This window comes from Cololabis saira, chromosome 13 (genome assembly GCF_033807715.1).
Source record: "Cololabis saira isolate AMF1-May2022 chromosome 13, fColSai1.1, whole genome shotgun sequence".
NCBI classification, from domain to species: domain Eukaryota; kingdom Metazoa; phylum Chordata; class Actinopteri; order Beloniformes; family Belonidae; genus Cololabis; species Cololabis saira.
In genome coordinates this window covers 34,299,564-34,324,669 of record NC_084599.1, presented here as the reverse complement: position 1 = coordinate 34,324,669, position 25,106 = coordinate 34,299,564, and the positions used below count along the sequence as shown (strand labels likewise).

General features: G+C 42.2%; 1 protein-coding gene across 1 annotated transcript in view; it reads left to right on the top strand.

The window, feature by feature from the left end:
• lurap1 (leucine rich adaptor protein 1) overlaps positions 1-23,611 on the top strand; it is a 30,539-nt gene extending 6,928 nt beyond the window's left edge. The window contains exon 2 of the mRNA XM_061738736.1: positions 18,399-23,611. Within this exon, the coding sequence (XP_061594720.1) occupies positions 18,399-19,301 (903 nt within the window). The 3' untranslated portion in view covers positions 19,302-23,611. The remainder of the gene's footprint in view (positions 1-18,398) is intronic.
• Positions 23,612-25,106: the final 1,495 nt, after the last annotated feature.

Here is a 25,106-nt window from a genome sequence, read left to right as displayed (position 1 = left end):
TCATAAAAATGGTGACATGAAAGTCAACTTTTCATGTCAGTAACTTGAAAGTAACTTGAAAGTAGACACATTTTATTGCCTTTACTCTTGAATATTTAGTCTCCAGCCTGAAGAAAGACATCGTCACCTCTAATCTGAGGAGATTTACCAGACAGAAACCGTTCCTCACAGTGACAGCGTGCTGGCAGTCAGTCGGATCACGCGCAGACAAAAATTGACTTTTGTCGGCTTTATTTAGCACCTGCATTTTAAGCTATCAGAGGGGAAATCTTGTGTAACTGGTCATGGTCAGTCAATCTGGGGTTTTATTTGTCCATCTCTCCCTTTTCGCTCACATGCTGGAGCTCCGTCATCCACCTCGGGGCGGATGAATGTCAATTGAAAGTCAATGTGTTGCTGAGCTGTGGGGAATCAAAATGAAGCTTATTTGCTTGTCTGGTTACTGGCTAATTACTTACGGACGTCACAGTCACTGAGTAGTTTTGTCTGATTAAATCACTGCCGTCTTAAAGGTCTCGTCACTGTGTGTGAGTGTTGAGCAAAACCATATCCTGGTGTTCCCTCTTCATAGGAGGTAGACGAGGCAAAGGGAGAGGAGGATGCTTTCACCTGATGAAGTTTTATCTCAATTCATTTACAAAGCATTTAGATTATCACAAAAAAAGAGACCGGAAAATGATTTTTCATTTTCCTCTTGTGCATAAGCAAGACGACTGATTTTGTTTATGTAATCTTCTATAAAAAAAAGGCAGCCCGTTGTTACCAGAAGGCTCCCAGCAGGAATGGTGCATCTGTTGTATCAATGCCTGCGTGGGTTTTCTCCCGGTACTCCAGTTTCCTCATGCAGTGCAAAAATATACCCATAAGATTGGCTGACTGTGGAGTTTAAATTGACAATAAGAGTGAGTGTGACTATTTTGGGTTTTTCATCTATGTATGGCCTCGCAAATCAACTCGTAGCCTGTCAGGGGTCCAGGGCCAGCTCAGAGGGAGGATAGGTTCCAGCAGGTTCCAAGTAGGGCTGGGGATCGATTCAAATATCAAGAATCGATTCGATTCCGATTCTTAAGATTCAGAATCGATTATCACGATCTGATTCGATCCGATTCGATTCGATCCGATATTGATTTGGGTTACTGTTAATAAAACAGTTTTTTCAGCTGTTGCATGAATTATATGACTGTAGTTATGCAACATATTAATACTAGTATTATATTGAGATTAAACAGCAAGTATTGGCAGCTAATGATGCTGTAAGGACCAATCAGCTCCCAGAATGCTGATAGAACTGCTTTCAGAAACATTGTGTGGGTCAGAATTATCAAACCGATCCAGGGCAGCAAACAGAGGACGAAAAGAAATCGCTTTTATTTTTTCCCCATTTATGAGAATTTGGTTTTTAACATTTATGCAAATGTAACCCCAAGACAGTATATAAAGCAAAGAAATATAGACAATTTATGCAATTATAACTGAAAACTTTAATATTTTCATACCTTTAAACATATTTAAAGGCAAAACATGGCACCAGTTATTCTCGTGTCCAACAAAATATTCCTCTTTTGGGCATAAACAAAAAAGTACCAAAAGTTGTAATGTAATGATGAAAAAAAACTTTTTTTTTTTGTTTAAATCGATCTTTAGACATATGAATCGATTTTTAGGAATTAATATGAGAATCGATTTAAAATCGGAGAATCAATCTTTTCAACACAGGCCTAGTTCCAAGTGGGTTTAGATCAGTGTTGCTGAGCCCTGCTCCTTTAAAGGAGCTTGAGGCCGGATTGTGGCAGGATTTATGAAAAAAATCCGTATACATTTTAAGTTTTCTAGTAATAATGTCAGATGAAGCGTTCCAAACCCAAAACAATGAGCCCTCTAGTGTATCTCTCCTTTGCCTTGAACAGGCTGTGTGCTGCAAAATGTGCTGCAATTCGGTCCCGAATTTCCCACGCTGTCCTGCGGATGTGACGTCACATGACGTTGCATGCACGTTCCTCCCCGTTCTCCCGTGCCGGCTTCACTGTTGGCTGCAGTACCCCCAACGGCCGTCGTGGTGAAGGGTGGCGCTAGAGAGTCTCATTTCTTAAAAGGAGCCTCATGCGTGCAGACTTTGATGACAAGCTGATGATCACCGTTAATGTGGAAACGGGTGTGTTGATGCAAGGAGACAAATCAAAACACGTAGAGTTTGAGACCAGGCTTGAGAAACACCGGTGTAGATAATGGATGGATGGATGGAGGGAGTGTTAGTGTGCATGACTGTCTTATCTTGTTTGTCTCTATTTGTACAGGCCTTTTCACTCTTATACATTGCTTTCAAACCAAATTATTTACGTTAACATGTTAAAAATAGATTTTTAGGGTTATAATTCTGGACTTGTGTGATGGCCTGGTTATGTTGTGCCGACACCTTTCGACTGGTGTGATGTATTCTATGGAATTGAAGCATGTATAGTTTTGTTTTAGCTACCACTCATTTTAGTATATTCATGTGCCTTTACTAATGCACTCAGCAGCCTAGTTTATGTCTGCCAAGCTCTCGACAAGTGCCAAACCTTGTCAGAATGATTTCTTTGGTGAACTTCCCATATAATCCTGTCTCCATCTGGAGCATCACATTATAGGGATTACAGTGGAACATACTGTAGTCCCAGATATGCTCTCACTTGTATTATCTTGTTCTCAAATTGCAGCTATTCTTCCTTAGTGTGCATAAGACATGCAAGCATTTGATATTTTACACCACATTTTTAGTTGAATGCAGACAGATGGTCTGCTGAGGGACTGATGGAAACAGGAAGGACCCTGCAAGGGCAGCACATGTCTGCAGACGACTGCAGCCAGGTGAGGAAGGTATAACGACAGACAAGGACGACGGGGGATACGACAGACAGAGCCTGTATGTAGGAGACGGCCGGTGTCCCAGCTGGCAGCGATTCTGCAGCCGCTTCGGTAGCCGTGTCACATTGAGGGGGCGTTTTTGCCGTATGGGAGGGTCCATGTCACAGTTCACACTTCAGCTGTCTGTTATCATCGCTATTGTTACACTGTTGCTTCTCTCTGCATCACCGCGGGCCCCGGAGTAGCATGGGCTCGGTTGAGACGATTGTGCTAATTATCTTGTCTGGCTGCATCTGTGAATGTGTGGATAACATTCCTGACTGAGAGCTGTAGTTCATGCAGCCACTGTTCCCATTCCTTACATTTTAACTTTTGCTTTTGGGTGTCCTGCATGCTCACAAGTTTAGCATTTTGTTTTGTTACCGCAGGGCAACTTGTCCCAAGAATTTGATCTGATTACTGTCAATTTTTCCTAAACTCATGTGTCAGTGTCTTGTTGAAAGCATGTGGCCTAATCCTTTTGAGATGAGTAAATTCTGTTAAAACATAACAAATGTCAGGGAGGAATGTGAATAGGAAGAGTTCAAACCAGCAAATATTCTGGATATTTTTGCACTACAATGTTTCGGAAGTTTGCAGTAAATCAATGGTTTAAAGAAAAAAAAAAGAAAGAAAATTGATTAAGCATCTTTAGAGGATGTTCCTCACAAACATCACATTTGTTTTATATAAACTATTGGAGAGATTTTTTTTGTAAAAAAAAGTATCAGTGATTACCACATTCGATACCATCTAATTTTTATAAACAGAATTCAATTTCTTCTTCTTTGCTCTAAAAGCCAGGAAGTTATTCAATACTGCTTTAGACATTCCTGTTATGTGTCTCCATGTGGGGAAGCAGAAGGACTTGAGTTGCTGAGCGGATGTAGATGCCTATGTCGGTAATATCGTGTTATTTTAGGCTGGAAAATCCTACCAGGAAAAGTTTGACACACTCATGACACAAGGCTTCGGTCAGCAGACGAAACCAAAAGCAACTATGGACAAAACTGTTACATTCATTGTCCCAGATGACTCACCGCTGTTGGTCATTGAAATGTTGGATTTCACGTTGCAACTTAACATCTGGAGCTGTGGTACCGTTTCATTGGTCAAATCAAATCAGAAATCAGAAATACGGTCAGAAATACGACTCTGAAACTGCTCTTTATTCAACAGTTTATCTGATGTTAATTTGAAAAAAAACAAAAAAGTTTTAATTTCTTGTTTAGAAAGATAAATATCAAGAATAACACAGTCAGAACAGTAGTTTATATCTTACGATACCCAAAGCCCAGCTATCGTTATCAGTAAGATGAAATCTGTACTCCAACATCTGTATGCACTTTGCAATATAAAATGTAAAGCAGATTAAGTTGGTGTTTGAGTTTTCATAATCACGTCTGTGCTGCAGATGTAGCCCTTTGCTTTGCCTCGGACGGTCCTGAATCCAGGTCTGTTCAGAGCTGTTTGGTTCTTTTTCACCTCCAATTCCTGTCCTGATCTTCAACCTGCATGTGAAATTTTGGCATGCCAGATGCAAACTGTCATTCATCATCTACGCTAGCTTCTTCCTATTCATGAGTACACAGTACTCGAGTTGTAAAAAGAAATCAGGGGGGATGGTGGATTTTATCATATGGGGACAGATAATTTGTGCTGATTACAAATATAATATATTACAAATAATAGCACTGACCAAAACACCTGCAGAAATACTGCACGAATGACATAGCAGCAGTTAAATGCAGCCTTCTGTAAGCTTTAAATATCCACTGGGCTTACATCAAATACATCAAAACACAACAATAAAAAACAGTTTGATGAACTTATCAATATGATTCTGTCCTTCACAGGATAAGTAAAATGGATCACTGCAAAAACTCAAAATCTTAACAAGAATATTTGTCTTATTTCTAGTTAAAATGTCTCATTTTAGTAAAAAAAATCTCATTACACTTAAAACAAGACTTATCACTGGAAAAAACAACAATTTTCACCTGTTTCAAGTAGATTTTCACTTAAAATTAGTAGAAACATCTACCAGTGGAACAAGGTTTTTTTTGCTTGTAATGAGAAGATAAATCTTGTCCCACTGGCAGATTTTTCTACTTATTTCAAGTGAAAATTTACTTGAAACAGGTGAAAATTGTCAAATAAGTTATTTTTCTGGTGTTATTTTTCTGGTGATGACTCTAAATGTTGAAATAGCAGTAAAACCACATTCATTGATGAAATGACATAAGGGATGGAAAGGAGGGGTGGCAGTTTTACAGGGAGGATGATTTGGACCGTTTTTATTTCAGGGGGGGATGCAATCCCCCCTCAACTCGAGTACGGGTCATGGGCCCATATTAGCTCCCAGCACATTTGGTCTCAGTAGTTTGACTGATTGAAATGGTTTGTTAATGTATCTCATGCAAGATTGTTTTAACTTTGGGAGGTGAACCTGAACCCAACCACACCCAACCCTCGGGAGCAACGAGAGGGAGGCAGAGGCTGTGTTTGAATATTGGGTTGTACGTCTAAAGATACCAACGTGGCATTAAGTTACACCTGCAGACCTAGCTCTAACAACATAAAGAGGGAGAAAGAAGAATGGAGCCAAACTTTCCCTAAACATCAAAACCACATACACCCCCTCGTCGCTGACGTTCAGGGACAGATTCTGGGCGGGGTTTAGGTCTGTGGTTTTTGGCTGGCAGTGACTCTGTGAGTAATGAGGGTGGTGATAAAAGTAGCTTCGTGCCCGTCAGCGCTGAGGTGGCACAATGCTGACGGAGGTCTGTGCTCCTTGCTGCTGATCTGCACCTGAGAGCCTAGACCGGTCAGATTCACACTCCTGTTGTGGAGAAAGACAGACAGGCATACTCAGACCAAACCTCGCCCGTTACAAGAAAGTTTACCTGGAAATTAAACATGCAAAAACAAAAAAGAACTAGAAAATTTCTGGAAATTTTGATATGGGCATGCCCTACCGCCCATTCGTCCCCTCTCGCTGCTTTGGTTTTGGGCTGTAGTGGTTGTGTTCGGGGTGGTTCTATGTCAGTTTGAGGTGTTTTTACACTTGTATTTCATTCATTCCTGTGCTCCCAATAGTTATTAATGGGGTGCGCTTTTTGGCATCTAGCGTTGCCACGGTAACGCTTTTGACTGAGAATAGTAATGCCCTTCGAGGCAAGATGGAGACGCATCTAACAATGTATGCCTTGCATGGGTGCATGTTCCGGTTCAGGCTACGTTAACGGATAGGTTTTTTTTTTCACCATGGTACAAAACCCCATCCGAATGAATGGGGCCATTTGGCCTGGATTTTTGACATAACATTTCCTTAAATGCCAGCTTCATGAAATTTGAGTATGTTGAAGTCCACAGCGTGCCGAGTCAGGGGACATTTGTACGATGTCTCTACGATAACCTGTTGCCTAGCAACAAGCGTCCAAATTCAAACAGAAATTAAAAAAAAATGAAAGGCCAATATCGCAAAAACTGTAATAATTAGCATAATGAGGTTGTACGTAGCGTTAGGGACAATCGGGCCGAGTGTTTGAAAGTTTGAACGATGTCTCTACGATAAAGTTCGACCGAGCAATAAGCGTCTGAATTTTTGCCTTTTTTTTTGCTTTTTGGCATCTAGCGTTGCCACGGTAACACTTTTGACTGAGAAAAGTAATGCCCATCGAGGCACGATGGAGACGCATCCAACGATGTATGCCATGCATGGGTGCACATTCCGGTTCGGGCAGCATTAACAGATTGTTTATTCACATGGTCCCCCATACAAATGCATTGGTTTTTGTTGCCATGGTAACAAGCCCCATAGGATAGAATGGGACAATTTGGCTTTAATATCTCAAAAGCTGTAAACGACAGCGTAATGAGACCTCAGTATGTTGTAGTCCACATGAAGCTGAGTCTTTTAACGTTGGAACCAAGTCTCTGCGATACCGCGTTGCCGCGCAACAAGCATCCGAAGTTCCGTTAGCATCAAAATGAACAATGTGGAATATCTCAAAAACCGTAATAGCAAGCATGACGAGACTAAAATATGTTGCAGTACAAAGCGTCCCGGGTTGGTCAATGTTGTAATGATGTCTGTACGATAAACCGTTGCCTAGCAACAAGCGTCCAAAATAAAAGTGATTTTTTTTTTAAATCGAAAGTTAAATATCGCAAAAACCGTAATAACTAGCATGATGAAGTTGTATGGTCCTTTAAAGACTATCGGGCCGAGTGTTTCAAAGTTTGAACGATGTCTCTACGATAAAGTTCGGCCGAGTAATAAGCGCGGGAATTTTCGCCTTTTTTTTTGCTTTTTGGCAACTAGCGTTGCCACGGTAACCCCTATTACGGAGAAAAGTAATGCCCATCGAGGCAAGATGGAGACGCATCCAACGATGTATGTCATGCATGGGTGCACGTTGCGGTTCGGGCCGCATTAACGGACGAAAAAAAGTGCGGAATAAGAAAAGGGAAACCTTTCTAGATACTAATTTAACGCCTTCATTTTTCAGGTTTTCTCGGCCGTGTTTCATTTTTTGGGGATTTTTTTTTTCCACAACAGAGCGGGGTCATGTTTTACACCCGCTGGTGCGCAGTGGGACCTTTGCGACTTTAGCATGTTAGCGAAACGCTAGCAACATTGCCTTTTGGGCCATTCTGGACGATTGCAATATGGTCATGCCATTACTTGGCATGCCCATAATGAAAAACGCTGCTAGGCCATTGAACAGATTACATCTTTTTAAATTAATGGAATTTCATGATATACAGTATTTTCTGGACTATAAGCCACACCTGCATACAAGCTGCATCCGCTCTATTTAAAAAAAAAAAAAAGATATGCAAGCCGCAGATATTTATGTTGTTAGATTAGATATTTACTACATGTACAGAAGGATTTTGAACTGTAAATGATGTACATGTTTGTACCTAAATAGATCCTTTCCTAACAGTGTCTTTTAACACGGCAGCAACTTTGCTGATTAAAACGGGACAGAACCAAGAGAAAAAAACCGGTATTTATTCATCTGTTTGAAATCTGCTTCTACCTACTTCTATCTGCTAAAGAAGAAGTAGCATATTCTTCTTTGCATTTATTTTGTCTTAGTTTTGATTCTAATTCCGGTTAGAGCGACCCCGAGCGGTGGAAGAAAAATCCACAGAATAGCTGCACCTTTGTATAAGCTGCATAGTTCAAAACCTATGAAAAAAGTAGGGGCTTATAGTCCAGAAAATACGGTACATTCTCTGTTTATAATTCAATTATTTTTTGCAGACGGCTGGAAAACATCCAGTTTTCATTTGTGACTCGTGTCTTGCATTGTGTTCAGCTCCTGTTGCTGGAGGCATTTGTTTCATCCATCAATTTCATTTCCTCATTACTCCTTTCAAATATGCAAAAATCAATAAATTCAGACACATTCGTTATAAAATGATATCTGTCAAATGAAAAAGGTGAAACTGGAGCCCCAAGGTTTTCAGCAGACAGGATGGGAGCAGATCGTAGTGGTCCGGGACCACAACCTTCTCAGACCCAATCAATACTCATCAGTATACAGGGATCTGCAGCTAACAGTTTACAGCTTGTCGATCCAGACGCGAGGCGTCATCAGACCGATCAATCAATCCATGTGACTGAGAGCGTACTTTTTGCTCACATCTGATCAGGTTTTACGTAACTGTTAAAAATAGCGCAAAGATAGGCTTGATAGGCTGATTTTAGCAAGAAAAAAAAAAATGTATCAAACAGTGTGTGCGTAAAATACACAGCTGCAGTGAGGATATATTCCTGTTGAAATTAATCATTTAGGTTAATTGAATATTCAAAAATCTACAATAAATCAATTCAATGAAAAATAAAAGTAGAATTTGAAGATTAACCAACACATGATGTCATTTTATTTCATTCCATGACTTGCACTATATGTATTTAAAGCAGGAGAAACCCTCTAAATCAAAACTCCTTGAAGGACCCTAAAACACTCGAATACTTCCAGAAGCTCAGACGCAGCAGCGAGAGCATGAGCTCATCAGTGGAAAGTCTGCTGTTTTGGTTTCTCTCTTGGACTTTGGTTTTCTGGCAGATGGCTGCACTGCTTGGACATTTTTGGATCAGATGTTTGGACACAAGATCACTTGCACAGATACAACCCTCAGCAAAAAGAAGAAATTATGTAATTCTTTACACATATATATATTAAACCCCATTTTTTCTTGACAGGAGAAAATGAAATCAGACTTTCTAAAGCATGCATAAAGAAAGTGCAACCAAGTCACTGAATCATGAGGAAAATACATGGAAAAACAGCACAAAATACATTTGCATTTCTAAAATAAATGTATCCGAAAGTCTCAATAAAATGAAGTGAGGGTACTTAAATCACAAACAGAGTTGGGTGTAAAGAGATTGGTTATTACCAGTTAACTGTGACGAAAAATTCAAAGCACACGCAAACAAAGAAAGAACGGTTGAGAAAGGGAAACACCCAAGTAAACACCCAGGTAAACCACAGAAGAAGTCACAGCAGAAGGTTAAAACGCTAAAGAAATATGGCTTGAAAAAGACAGTCAGAGGTGGGTAGTAACGAGTTACATTTACTCCGTTACATTTACTTGAGTAAGTTTTGGGAAATTTTGTACTTTTAGGAGTAGTTTTGAATCACTATACTTTTTACTTTTATTGAGTAGATTTGTGAAGGAGAAACTGTTCCTCTTACTCCACTATATTAGGCTACGTTGAGCTGTTACTTTTCTTTTATCCCTTTTATCCACGTACACGTCAATCTCATGCCATCACTGGGTGATTCTTTGGGAAAAATGTTTGTTTTTGCATGTTTTGTCACATTTACACAGACTCAAACACACACAGAGTTTCTATGAGTTCATGGGCTTGTTCTAGTTCTGCCTGGTTAAAAAAGAAAAGTACAAAGGCTTGAAATTTTGTGCTACTTGTGCTTAATTAATTTTTTTATTGTTATTTTATTTATTTTATTATTTATTAAAATACTTGAATTTACTTTAAAATTATTTTAATTTAAGCTATTTTTTATTAATTTGTATTAATTTATTTTATTATTTTATTGATTTAATTTGCCTGAAGATGATTATTTTGTACTTTTGCCTGTTTGAATGGTTGTGTTAAAAAAATAAATCAGACGTTACTCAACAGTTACTCAGTACTTGAGTACTTTTTTACTTTTACTCAAGTAATTATTTGGATGACTACTTTTTACTTCTACTTGAGTCATATTATTCTGAAGTAACAGTACTTTTACTTGAATACAATTTTTGGCTCCTCTACCCACCTCTGAAGACAGTGAACAACAAAATAAATGAAAAACACTTGCTGAATACAGATTTTGTTCTTTTACTATAAGAAGTAACTTGATGATAACGACAACAACAAGAACACCAACGTGGCTACCAATAGTCCCATTTCCCATCGGTATGTACTGTACACTGTCATGACGTAGTCGCTGAACAGAATGTTGTTGAGGTTTTTCCCACAACTTGTAGATCAAAATTTAGCTCATGGTGAAACAACAACAACAACCAAAACATTTAGGACAACACTTGATAAATACCGTAATCCCTTTGAGCATGCTCAGGTTTAAACTGACAAAGATTAAGTGGCTATGGAGAGCTGCTAGAGCACACAAGCAGCTTTGGGCACCTTTTCCTTGTTGATCAAGTCAGTACATGCAGCTGAAGACAGCTAGAAGAAAGAAATTAGCAAGGAAAGTCACTATCAGAGCCTCTCTAATGGACAATTAATGGTTGAGATGGAGGGGGAAAAAACGAGTCCATGACCAGACACCTTCAGGCTGATCTGTCAACTGCTGGATGAGAAAACTATTTCATTTTTTTTATTTTATTCAAAGAATAAAACAAACAATTCAATACAAATACAAATGTTCATAAATTGTGAATGAAAAGGGAGCAGAAGGAAGAAGAATCTTATCTAATCTGCACCTTTTTCCAAGAAATAAATTCACAAATAACATAAATAAAAAATAAAAAAAACAACTAAGTAAATAAAAAACTAAAATAAAATTAAAGCTGCAAGCAGCGATGAACGGGCCCTCGCATTCACGGCCACCGCCCCCCATAAGCATATAAGAAATGACACCACCCACGACTTCCTATGTCAAACCATTCAAAAGTTATCGCAGAAAAAAGGGACAACCAATCAGAAGAAGGGGCGGGGCTAATTCAGGCCAATGAAGGTCAAGGACTCATTACAGAGTCCCATGACACCACCCACGACTTCGTAGGTCAAACCATTAAAAGGTTATAGCAGAAAAAAGGGACAACCATCAGAAGAAGGGGCGGGGCTAATTCAGGCCAATGAAGGTCAAGGACTCCATAAAGAATCTGATGACACCACCCACAACTTCCTATGTCAAACCATTCAAAAGTTATGGCAGAGAAAAGTATTCTAGGGGGCGCTGTTGAGCCGTTAGGCCACGCCCATTAATGCAAACCATGAAATATCAAATTTATTGCCAAGTCTGGCTTGCATGCAAAATTTGGTGACTTTTGGAGAACTATCAAATATGGACCAATCAGATTTCAAAATGGCCGACTTCCTGTTCAGTTTCGGCCATGACTCCAAGAGACTTTTCTTTAAGTTGTGACATGATACAGGTGTGTAGCGATTTTCGTGCATGTACGTCAAACCGTATTGTGGGGCTTGAGGCACAAAGTTTTCCGGGGGCCGCTGTTGAGCCATTTTGCCACGCCCATTAATACAAACCATGAAATATCAAATTTATCGCCAGGCCTGGCTTGCATGCCAAATTTGGTGGCTTTTGGGGAACTATCAAATATGAACCAATCAGATGAAGGGGGGGGGCACGCTTTTTGGTGTCTAGCGTCGCCACGGTAACACTTTTGAAAGAGAAAAGTAATGCGCGTAGTCGCAGGATGGAGACGCACATTTTGATGTACAACACACCTGGGTGCACGTTACGGTTTGGGCCGTATTAGTTCTCGAAGGAATGGCATATATTGCTCCAAAATTACGTGATTAATTCAGAATGTTCAAATTGGCCGACTTCCTGTTCGGTTTCGGCCATGGCGCCAAGAGACTTTTCTTTAAGTTGCGACATGATACAGGTGTGTACCAATTTTCGTTCATGTACGTCAAACCGTATTATGGGGCTTGAGGCACAAAGTTTTTTCTGTCTAAACCAATCAGATGAAGGGTCGGCGCGCTTTTTGGCGTCTAGCATCGCCACGGTAACACTTTTGAAAGAGAAAAGTAATGCGTGGTGTCGGAGGATGGAGACACACATTTTGATGTATAACACACCTTGGTGCACGTTACGGTTCGGGCCGTATTAACTGCCGAAGGAATGGCATGAATTTTGCCAAAATGACACGATTAATTCAAAATGGTCGACATCCTGTTCGGTTTCGGGCATGACTCCAGGAGACTTTTCTTTAAGTTGTGACATGATACAGGGATGTACCGATTTTCGTGCATGTACGTCAAACCGTATCGTGGGGCTTGAGGCACAAAGTTTTCCGGGGGGCGCCGTTGAGCCATTTTGCCACGCCCATTAATGCAAACCATTAAATATCAAATTTTTCACCAGGCCTGGTTTGCCTGCAAAATTTGGTGACTTTTTGGGCACGTTTAGGGGGGCAAAAAGGCCTTCCTTTTGTCAGAAAAATAATAACGCGAAGAATTCCTACAGATACAATAGGGCCTTCGCACTGAAGGTGCTCGGGCCCTAATAAAATTACCGCCGTCTATGGGTATGTCAATCAAACTTAACTAACATATTTCATTATATTTACTTAACATACAGGCTTTAATTGTTCTTTTGAATGTAATGTTTGATTTGGATTCTTTGTTTTCTTTATTCAGATTGTTCCATAAACTGATTCCTTTCACAGAAACACAACGTTCCATCAATTTTGTCCTGCATCTTGTTTTTTTTTTAAATCTCTGTTCCTTTTAAGTTATACTTGCTTTCTCTTTTTTGAAATCTTTTCTGAATGTTGATTGGTAAAGTTTTTTTATGAGCTTTAATCATAATTTGCAGAATACTATAGCCTACTAATTCATGAAATTTCAACAATTTTAACAAACTAGAACCTGTTTCATTAGTGAAGTTCGTGCCTCAGGAATCCATCCTCTAAGAGAAATTACTTTCTTTCTTGTACCTTTTTTTTTTTTTTTTAGAGGTTTCCATCAAAACAAAAAGTTCAGCTGCCAACTTTAACGAGGCAGAGTCTTGGGACAAAATACTGTGTACTCTGTATATAACCAGCATATCAGCATTTCTCAAGTCTTGAGTCAGAAAACAGAACTATTGTCTCAAAAGAAGAGGTGAGGTCTGGAGGATCTCAGAGAAAAGTCATAAAGACAGAAATGAACATGTGGAGGAAACTGAGGAATGCTGACAAATGGCAGTAATCTGCCCCGATATGCGGATATCATCAGGCTGAGCTTTAGATGCCATATATCCCCCTCACTTCACTACGGATCTCTGCAAATATATTCACAGGAAGAATTTTTTCCGTGGCCACAGAAGGATTTTCTTTTTTCATTTTTCACTCATCATTTAGAATTTCAACCCCCCTTCCACACGTATCACGCTGGACGGTGTCAGTCACTGTTATTTCTGCTGTAATTATTACTTTTTTTTATTTCAGCCAGATGTCACTGAGAATAAATAAACTTTACAGTTGTTTCTACTATTTATGGGGTATTTAAAAAGCAGTTTAAAGCCACCGGTGTGTCATACTTTCCACTGTCAGAGTTTCATCTCTCACCCTCTGCAGAACAGGTTGAGTCATATTTTCTGGGTTTTGTTTTCCATCTGTAGGTCTGTTTCTTCTCCATCTTTACTTTGTTTTCCTTGTTTAGCATTGCACACTCCCCCTATCACCTTCTGTTATGTGCTCTTTTTCCCATTATGGTGTTCTGCAAAAGGTTTTATGGCATTATAATAGTTTTCACAAGTCTCTCTCTGGCCAACGCTGACTCTTGTTGTTAAATATCTGCAGTAATCGCTGTGATTCTCCAGGTTCAAGGGGCTGTTTGGTTCTCTGTCTTCTCCTTTTCATATCAAACACTATCAAAAACAGTGGCGTCAATTCAGTCAAATCCAAGGTATGGCAAGGTTATGAGTCACAGAACTTAACTACAGTATCAACCAACATGCCCAGCAAATACTCATCACACAGAAGTCTGCTATGTAGTAGGGCCGGGCCATATGGACCAAAAGTCATATCTTGATATTTTCTAGCTGAATGGCGATACTATATATATATCGATATTTTTTCTGTGACATAATTGGGGTTTCCCCCAAAGCCTTATAGCATAGCATCTCTGTTAGCTTCATTTTTTTCTGAGGCAAACCCTTAAAAAAACAGTCAGTTTTGATACAAAGCCTCGTGCCAAATGTCACACAGGTACCTTTATTAACAGAGGTCTGCACAATATCAAAATGTATAAAAAAAAATGAAATAAAAATAAACTGCCTGCATATATAGAATAAAAATGCTTCTTGAATAAAATAAAACAAATATCCCTTTCCTGCATAACACTCTCACTCACTCACTCATCTTCTCCCGCTTTATCCGTTACCGGGTCGCGGGGGCAGCAGCCTCAGCAGGGATGCCCAGACTTCCCTCACCCCAGACACTTCCTCCAGCTCTTCCGGGGGGAGTCCGAGGCGTTCCCAGGCCAGCCGAGAGACATAGTCTCTCCAGCGTGTCCTGGGTCTTCCCCGGGGTCTCCTCCCGGTGGGACATGCCTGGAACACCTCCCTAGGGAGGCGTCCAGGAGGCATCCGGTACAGATGCCCAAGCCACCTCAGCTGACTCCTCTCAATGTGGAGGAGTAGCGGCTCGACTCCGAGCTCCTCCCGGGTGACCGAACTCCTCACCCTATCTCTAAGGGAGCGTCCAGCCACCCTGCGGAGGAAACTCATCTCGGCCGCTTGTATCCGCGATCTTGTCCTTTCGGTCACTACCCAAAGTTCATGACCATAGGTGAGGGTAGGGGCGTAGATTGACCGGTAAATCGAGAGCTTCGCCTTTCGACTCAGCTCCCTCTTTACCACGACGGTCCAGTACATCGACCGCATTACTGCGGACGCTGCACCGATCCGCCTGTCAATCTCACGCTCCATTGTTCCCTCACTCGTGAACAAGATCCCGAGATACTTGAACTCCTCCACCTGAGGCAGGACTTCCCCACCCACCCGGAGAAGGCATGCCACCCTTTTCCGGTTGAGAACCATGGCCTCGGTCTTGGAGGTGCTGATTCTCATCCCTGCCGCGTCGCACTCGGCCGCAAACCGCCCCAGCACATGCTGGAGGTCCCGGTCTGATGAAGCCAACAGGACAACATCATCTGCAAAAAGCAGAGATGAAATCCTGAGGTTCCCAAACCGGATCCCCTCCGGCCCCTGGCTGCGCCTAGAAATCCTGTCCATAAAAATTATGAACAGGACCGGTGACAAAGGGCAGCCCTGCCGGAGTCCAACATGCACCGGGAACAAGTCTGACTTACTGCCGGCAATGCGAACCAGACTCCTGCTTCGATCATACAGAGACCGGACAGCCCTTAGTAGAGGGCCCCGGACTCCATACTCACTCAGCACCCCCCACAGAATGGCACGAGGGACACGGTCAAATGCCTTCTCCAGATCCACAAAGCACATGTAGACTGGTTGGGCAAATTCCCATGAACCCTCGAGTACCCTGCGGAGGGTATAGAGCTGGTCCAGTGTTCCACGACCGGGACGAAAACCGCATTGTTCCTCCTGAATCCGAGGTTCGACTATCGGCCGTAATCTCCTCTCCAGTACCCTGGCGTAGACTTTCCCCGGGAGGCTGAGAAGTGTGATCCCCCTGTAGTTGGAACACACTCTCCGGTCCCCCTTTTTAAACAGAGGGACCACCACCCCGGTTTGCCACCCCAGCGGTACTGTCCCCTTCCTCCATGCAATGTCGCAGAGGCGTGTCAGCCAAGACAGCCCTACGACATCCAGAGACTTGAGGTACTCAGGGCGAATCTCATCCACCCCCGGTGCCCGGCCACCGAGGAGCTTACGAACCACCTCGGTGACCTCGGCTTGGGTGATGGATGAGCACGCCCCCGAGCCCCAACCCTCTGCTTCCTCAGTGGAAGGCATGTCAGTCGGGTTAAGGAGATCCTCAAAGTATTCCTTCCACCGTCCGACAATGTCCCCAGTCGAGGTCAACAGCTCCCCACCAGCACCATAAATGGTGCCGGCAGAGTACTGCTTCCCCCTTCTGAGGCGCCGAACGGTCCTCCAGAATTTCCTCGAGGCCGACCGAAAGTCCTCCTCCATGGCCTCCCCGAACTCCTCCCAGACCCGAGTTTTTGCCTCCAAGACTGCCCGAGCCGCGGCCCGCTTGGCCTGCCGGTACCTATCTACTGCGTCAGGAGTCCCACCGGCCAACATAGCCCGGTAGGACTCCTTCTTCAGTCTGACGGCATCCTGTACTTCCGGTGTCCACCACCGGGTTCTAGGATTGCCGCCACGACAGGCACCGGAGACCTTGCGTCCACAGCTTCGAGCCGCCGCGTTGACAATGGAGGCGGAGAACATGGTCCACTCGGACTCGATGTCCCCCGCCTCCCCCGGGATCCGAGAGAAGCTCTCCCGGAGGTGGGAGTTGAAGATGTCCCTGACAGAGGGCTCAGCCAGACGTTCCCAACAGACCCTCACAATCCGTTTGGGTCTGCCCGGTCTGTCCAACCTCCTCCTCCGCCAGCGCATCCAACTCACCACCAGGTGGTGATCAGTTGACAGCTCAGCCCCTCTCTTCACCCGAGTGTCCAAGACATGCGGCCGAAGGTCAGATGAAACGACAACAAAGTCGATCATTGACCTCCGGCCTAGGGTGTCCTGGTGCCACGTGCACCGATGGACACCCTTATGCTTGAACATGGTGTTCGTGATGGACAAACTGCGACTCGCACAGAAGTCCAACAACAAAACACCACTCGGGTTCAGATCGGGGAGGCCGTTCCTCCCAATCACGCCTCTCCAGGTATCACTGTCATTGCCCACGTGAGCGTTGAAGTCCCCCAGTAGAACAATGGAGTCCCCAGTTGGAGCACTATCAAGTACTCCTCCCAGGGACTCCAAGAAGGCCGGGTACTCCCCACTGCCGTTCGGCCCGTAGGCACAAACAACAGTGAGAGACCTATCCCCGACCCGAAGGCGCAGGGAAGCGACCCTCTCGTTCACCGGGGTGAACTCCAACACATGGCGGCTGAGCTGGGGGGCTATAACCAAGCCCACACCAGCCCGCCGCCTCTCACCCTGGGCAACTCCAGAGTAGTGGAGGGTCCAGCCCCCTTCAAGGAGCTGGGTTCCAGAGCCCAAGCTATGTGTGGAGGTGAGCCCGACTATCTCTAGCCGGTATCTCTCAACCTCACGCACAAGCTCCGGCTCCTTCCCCCCCAGCGAGGTGACATTCCATGTCCCCACTGTGAGGGTTGATGTCCAGGGATTGGGTCGTCGAGGCACCCCGCCACGACTGCTACCCAGCCCACAATGCACCGGCCTGCCATGGTCCTTCCTGCGGGTGGTGGGCCTACTGGAAGGCGGACCCGCGTCGCCGTTTCGGGCTGAGCCCGGCCGGGTCCCACGGGCAAAGACCCGGCCACCAGGCGCTCGCCTACGAGCCCCAACCCCAGGCCTGGCTCCAGGGCGGGGCCCCGGTGACGCCGATCCGGGCGACGTAACGGTCCTTGCTCTTGTTTTATCCATGTTTGGCTCCTGCATAACAATTAAATTAAAATACACTTAAATTAATACAATGTAGACAGTAACAGGCAGACTTTTCCACTGAGGTTGACAGTTGTGCAAATAACAAAAAATTTGTGCAAATCTCAAATAAAACATTCAAGTCAATTTGTCACAAAATAAGCTATATCAAAATCATTAAAAAAAAATGTAAAAAAAATAAATATATATATATTTTTTTTTAATCGATATAAACGATATTGTCTCGTACCATATGGCGTTTGAAAATATATCAATATATATTAAAATCTCGATATATCGCCCAGCCCTACTATGTAGCTTATCTGTGTGGTTAAGAAAATTTGAACTTTTTCAAATCCAGTCTCACTCACATCCTGCTAACGTAACTACGAACTCTACACTTTAACAACGTGTTGATCAATTCAGTCAATGCGCCTTTACGCAATACGCATCCGTTAGTGTTGGGAAAGATAACACTAGTGAAATCGATCATGTTGTTCTGATTTGCATTTGTAGTTATTTTATATGTATTAAATAATAGAATAATCAATACAAATAGACACAGAGTAATTCCATAATTGTTTTAAAAAAAAAAACATTGACATTTTCCCCTGAAGCCAAGGTGTGGCAGCTGCCGTACCTTGCCATACCCAATTGACGCCCCTGATCAAAAATATGAGCATGGTGAAAATGTCTGTCTTTCCATTAACTTCAGATTTTTCCTCCTCTTTTTTTGTTTGTCCGAAGGCTCATTTACGCTCGGTGGATGTGAAGATCCTGCAGCAGTTACTGGCAGTCCACGAGGGCATCGAGGCGGTGAAGTGGCTGATGGAGGAGCGCAGCACGCTGACCAGCCACTGCAGCAGCCTGACCAGCAGTCAGTACAGCCTGGGCGAGGGCCCCGACACCTCCTGGAGAGGCTCCTGGAGCAGCTTGCAGGACCCCACCAACGAAAAGCTGGACAACATCTCCATCGGCAGCTACCTGGACACCCTGGCAGACGACATGGACGAGTACTGCCCCTCCAGCTCAGAGTCTGTCATTTGCTCCGCCGCGCCACTGGCGTCAGAGGCTTCTGCCGGGGTTCGTGTAACGGGAGGACCCGGGGTCACGGCGGCCTCGGCCAGGACGTGCTCCGGAGCCGGGATTCGGTCAGGTAACGGCGCCGGAAGTGGGATTCGGTCGGGGGTAAACTACAGTGTGGATGGAAATGGGACGGAGATGAGAGGTGGACCGGAGAATGGAGTTAGCAGCGTTACCACCGGGACCGAGCTCAGTGGGACCGGAGCGGGAAAAGCAGCAGTTTCCGGCGTCAGCTCCCTCCAAGCCAGGTCTGAGAGCGCCAAGCAAGAAGCTCCTGTCCGGAGTAAGCCTACGGAGACGGATAAGGGAAGTCCTCTCTGCAAGGAAAACACCCAGAAACACCCCATTAAGGCCAACGGTGTCCCGGAGAAACCGACAACGCAAACGGGAAGTCCAACTCGTGCAAATCTAAGTGAAAAACTGGGAACGAGCCAGAGCCCCAAACTCAGACCCTACAGAAATGGAAAGATCGACTTGGATACGTGCAAAATGAACGGCAAAAGGCATCTGGAGTATGATGCTCACTGGCGCTGGGTGCAGTCTCAAGAAGATGTGACATTTTTGTAGGAAAGAGGGGGATAAACGCACTATTGAACAGTCTCCCTGACATCAACGACTCGATCGAGTAAACCACCCTGTAAAATGCACAGACGAGGCAATTCCTCAGTGACAAACACTGGGTTTGATGGACAATATCATGTTCATACATTGCTCCTTCCTGTGATTGCACTAAGTAGAAAACGATGTCAGTATGATGATATATGCACATCACCAGACTTTGACCATATTTAACTAAACAGGGCCGCTTAGGGGAGGAACAAGAAAATCATTTTTAAAACCTTGTGTTATATTTTTTCTCAGGATGTTTCCAACATGCCCTGATTTTATTTTAATTTATTAAAACGTTTATTTTATATTCCCTTGGAAAGTAAGCACAGTGTTATGATCTGCCAGGGAGCTGAAACACGATTGTGAGATGTTTAAATTTTTAAAAAGACTCATTTTATACAAATAAGTATCCCATACTGATTGTCATTTACTTTTCACATGCTGTTGGACTTTATTATGTGGGTTCCTCCGCATGGCAGTGTGATTCCTCAACATTTTGATGATTTAACCAATCAAATCAAATGAAAATGAACATCATCAAGATGTGTGGAACAGATGGGAAATTATTTCCAGGAAATTTTTCATTTCAAACGGTTTTAGAGTAGGAGACAGACATTTCTGTAGAAATGCACCAGTTTTTGTTGGATCAATCAAAACATTTGAGGCAGCAAACAAAATCTAACATCACAAACAACATCATCCTGCCGAGCATGCACAATGTTAAGAAGTTAAAGATTAAGAAGCTGGAAATAAAGCCAGTAGAGCTAAGTTAATGTATGTTGTCGATGATGACGACTCTAAAAGAAAGATCTGGTTCCGGCAGGTCAGATCTTTGATAAATAAGCAACTGGATTCTGGAAAGAAACTTTAAATTGGTGCATCTGGTGCTTTTCTACATTTCTGCTTTTACTCGAGCGACCCTTGAGTTGAGAATGACTGCTTCTACAAAACGGCTCAGATGATCCAAAATGTACTGCGTTTAAAATAGTAGAAGCGCCATAAAGCCAAACCTCTCCTCTCACATTTGAAATGATCATTAAAATGTATCGTATAGACTTATTTATGGACTATATAACTGAGATCTTCCAGTTTTTGACAGTATTACTCAGTCAGTGTTAACAAAAAAAAAGTGAAATGCAAATATTAAAAACAGTATTATTGTCAAATTTGTGAGCGTGTTTCCCCCCCAAATACTCCCCTGAACAACAGTAGGTGATGACATCATTGCCACAGAAGACAAAGCACAGATGTTAGTCAAGGTTTAATGCACTGAAACGTTTGTACGGCAGCATTACGTGTGTCTTTTGGTGCAACCGTCTGCGATATTGTAAATTCACTAAATCCATTCGCGGTCGCTCTGAACTGCTAGTACTAGTTGTGACCAATTGTATGCAACTCTTGAATATGGCAACGTTTTTCCTTTCCTTTCAACAATGCCTTGTGTCTTTTCCCCTTAGAGGGCTGCAGTGTTGTCATGATAGCCTGAATGTTTAAGACAGATTTGTATTATTTTTAAATCCCTGGGCCCTGCTTGTGTGTTCAAATGGTTCGCACCGGCCGCGTCTCCGCTCTTCAGTGTCAACTGATAAATCTGTTAGTGCTGCCTGGGTGGATCTTGCATGCTTTATGATGAAAGCTTTAATAGTTGATTTGTGAGAAATGTGCATCAGACCAACACAAGAAAAAGCAAAAAAACTTTGAAAGTCTGGTTACTGGCTTACAAAAGCTCCTCCTTTCTGAAAATTCAATTTAGCAATAGCGTCTGTTCTTCAGTAGATGTCAATAATACTGAGAAATTGGTGCCTGTCCATGTGCACATGCAAACGGAGAGGCAGATTCATGGCTACTGCCCCCCCGATGAGCACAGCTGGCCTGACGGAGTCGGGTAAGAATAGACGACTCCTGAAAGGTTTTCATCATCGGTCTTGACTCAAACGTGACAGCGTTACTACTCTCGTCAGTCTGCTGATAGTTGATGTCATTGATCCCATTTAAATGGAGAGGAACATTATCTGTGCATGCCGTTCAAGCTACGATTAAGCTCCTTGTAAAATGTTGATATGACGTAACCTTAAGACACGATTCTTAACGTACACAATTCGTTAAATGCAGACTAATGAGACAAAGTTAATCTTTTGCAGTTGATAATAGTTTTATAAGTGAAATGAAGACAATGTTCTTAGCTTCCTCAATTACGTAGTTGCTTCAGAGAGAATATAAAAACGGTCTTGAATATTCTCCTTGTGGCTTTAAAGGATGCAGCTTAAGAAAAACTATTAGAGAAACTTGCTGAAGTGTAACGGCACGTGCACAAAAAATGTTATTAGTAGGAAACAACATTGCTTTGTTTACATTCTGTGTATTTTATGCCAACAACTTCCTGTGTCTCCAAAATGTGCCTAGTTTGTGCATCTCTCTGAAAATCCCAAATCCTTATTTTGCAAAACGTAACATTGAACACATCATTTAAGAACAGTAGCTGCTCTTATTTTCAGCTGCATTTATTTAAAAAAGGATAATTCATAGAGAAAGGTAGAAGAGACACGAGGTATTTGCAGACGTGCAGCTCTGTGACATCTCCGCCTGCTGCTGTGGGGTCAACCAAATGTGCTGCCGTTCTGACTATGGCCTCATGGGATTTTGCTCCCTGCAGAAACAAGCCCAACTTTGCAGAAAAAAAATTTCTTAAGAGACAGAAAAGTGTTTAAAATTTATCGACAAAGTCTGCACTTGGCAACAATGATAAGACAATTATTTTATTATCTTACAAAGCAGAGGGGTTTTTTTTTTCTGCCAAACAATATATTTTACTCATAAAGCAAAAGGTTTTGAGAATACTGACTTGGATCACATTGGGTGGAGACCGTGGAGGTCAGCCTAAGGACAAAATGAGGTGAAAAATTGTGAAAGCATGACAGGCTGCATATTTTAGGCTTATGCCAACATTTTTGGAATTTCTTTTATTTTTTTTTTGCCATGAACCACAGAGTTCTTTAAAAAGGATACCGTTATGTAGAAATAACTGAGACACAACAGTCTTATAAGTAAATATACAAAGAGCAGTACTCTTATTTCGGGTAAGTGCAACTACTTGGGAGCAGTAATTACATGCAGAAGCTGCAAAACGCTGTTGTAACTTCCACCACCAGTGAGGCAGGATAGTGGCCAGCAGCTGATATGATTGATAACTATGACTGATGATGACAGATGAATATCTTTCAGAGCCAGATCAGTAGGGGATTTCAGACTGGGTTATTGGATGTACGGAGAAGAGAGTTGCACGTACCCTTTTAGTAAATGGTTGATGACATCTAAGCTGATTCCCCAAAATGTTGGCGTATGCTTTTTCAGTTCTGGGAAGAGTTTAAATGTCACATAACCAGATTACTGCCCATATTGTGGTAAAAAGACCTGCTAAGACATGTGTTGCTGTCTGAGCTGTATGGGATATTGTATAATTTAAGAGTTGGCAGATCCAGCGTGCACAAATATAAAACAACTACTACTTCTTTTTTAACTGTGCACCAGCAGATACATGTAACATTAACATCTATTCATTTCAACCACTCTAGTGGTTCTGCCGTTCTCCTCCTGCATCTCTTTTCACCCCACTTCTCACCACCACAGTAGTTTGATGGAAATATTCGGCTTGTGCCAACAAAACACATCACGTGTGCACAATAGCCCCTCACTGGAGACGGCACTATAAAAGCTGGCACCAAAGAAACAAGTGGCCCAGGAAAGCAGCTAAAACTTGACCCTGAACTCAAATAGGAAAACTGTCTCCCCTCTTTTGTCCTTAAAAGTGAGAACAGTTCGTCTATATCTTTAGACACGGTTATGGCTGTAGCTTCCAACCACAGCACAGACACGAACTTGCAGGAAAACTCCTTTTTCTTTTAACATATGCGCTCGTTTGTGGTTTTCGTCCCAACTGAGCTGAGGCATATGGAAAACATTTAGCGCAGTGAACAGACCTGTAAAACGCATTACATCAGCCTATAGTGCGTCTTTCTGGGGGATGTACAGATGCCCGTGATGGTTTAATGTGCTTTTACTTAGCACATCCAGTTTTAAATAGCAACATTAACATTGTTTTAACCCAAGTTTTGTTCCAGTTTGATTTACCACTGACAGTTGAGGTTTCAGGGGGAGCAGCTTGTGGTGTAATTTGGTCTGAAAAAAAAAAAACCTTTCAGGCTAAACTGAGATAAATGTCTCTTCATTTTAATGGCTGTTTAAAAAAAGGGTAAGAAAGCAAAGACGACTGGACACAGCAGCTCCCTGAAATACTTTGGCGGTGTCCCCCTTGGCTTCAGGTACATGCACCATCAGGCTATTTCTGGGCACAAAATAAACAGCGTGATTATTATTGACAAGTGAAGATCCACATGAACGTGGTTGTCATGACAATGAGATGGAGCAGGCTCCGGCTGGAGAGACAACATCCAGTGTTTACAGCAGTGGCAGTAGCGGGGGATGTGAGATGAGGCATCTGCCGACTTTGGATACAGTCAGGTTAGAAAAACTCCTCTGGAAAGAAATTGGGATAACTGACAGATTTAAAAGGGAGGGCTTTACGATAAGTCACATTTTATGAGTTCGTTCCAACTAAAAGCCTTAATTAATGTCTTGTTATTTATCGATGCATTAAAGATCAATAGAGTTATGTTAGAACAGAGCAGAACGCTGATGTAAATGAAAAAGCCCATCTGAATAGTGGCTTATAACTCATCTGTTAATCATCAGTTACTTGTTTTATTTTGAAGGGAGCCTTTACAACACCCACTTTTGAAATAAAAGCACTGATAAACCATGCTAGCTTTTTGCTGTAGAAGAGAAGGTTACTGGAATATTTTCTGTTCATGTAAAAGTATGTTACTACGACGGAGTATTAGGGCCAAACTAAGAGAAAAAAAAAAAAAGGAAATTACGAGAATAAAGTCATAATACTCCGAGAATAAAGTCGTAATATTTTGAGAATAAAGTCGTGGTATTTTGAGAATAAAGTCTTAATGTTACGAGAATAAAGTCGTAATATTAAATATATTATAAATATAACTTCACAAGATGTTCAATATTCCTCATTTTAACACAGGGAGAAGATGCTCTTCCTGTTAGAGTTCTCATAAATTACCACTTTATTTTCATAATATTACGACTTTATTCTCATAAATTACCACTTTATTCTCCTAATATTACTACTTTATTCTCGTAATGTTACAACGTTATTCTCGGAATTTTACGACTTTATTCTCGGAATTTTACGACTTTATTCTCGGAATTTTACGACTTTATTTTCGTAATATTACGACTTTATTCTCAGAAAATTATAACTTTATTCTCATAATATTATGACTTTATTCTATGACGACTTTATTCTCGCAACATTACTACTTTATTCTCGTCATTTTACGACTTTATTCTCATTATATTATGGCTTTATTCTTGTAATTTCCCAATTTTTTTTATCTTAGTTTGGCCCTAATACTCCGTCGTATGTTACACACCGGGACTTAAAGTTAGATTGGTTTTAATGATTATGTCCCTTCATACCGTATAGCTGACAGTCAATTATCCCTTAAAGTTTTACTCCAATATATGAGAAATCTAGCCTTTATATACTTAAAAAAGAATACGGTAACCCAAAAATCGTTCTTTCTGTAATGTCATAACATTTTAAGTTTAAGTCAGGTAGCCTGGCCAGCCATACCCATCCACTTAAACGTCGAACCCGTGGCAACGAGGCGGGCTTGGGCTTCA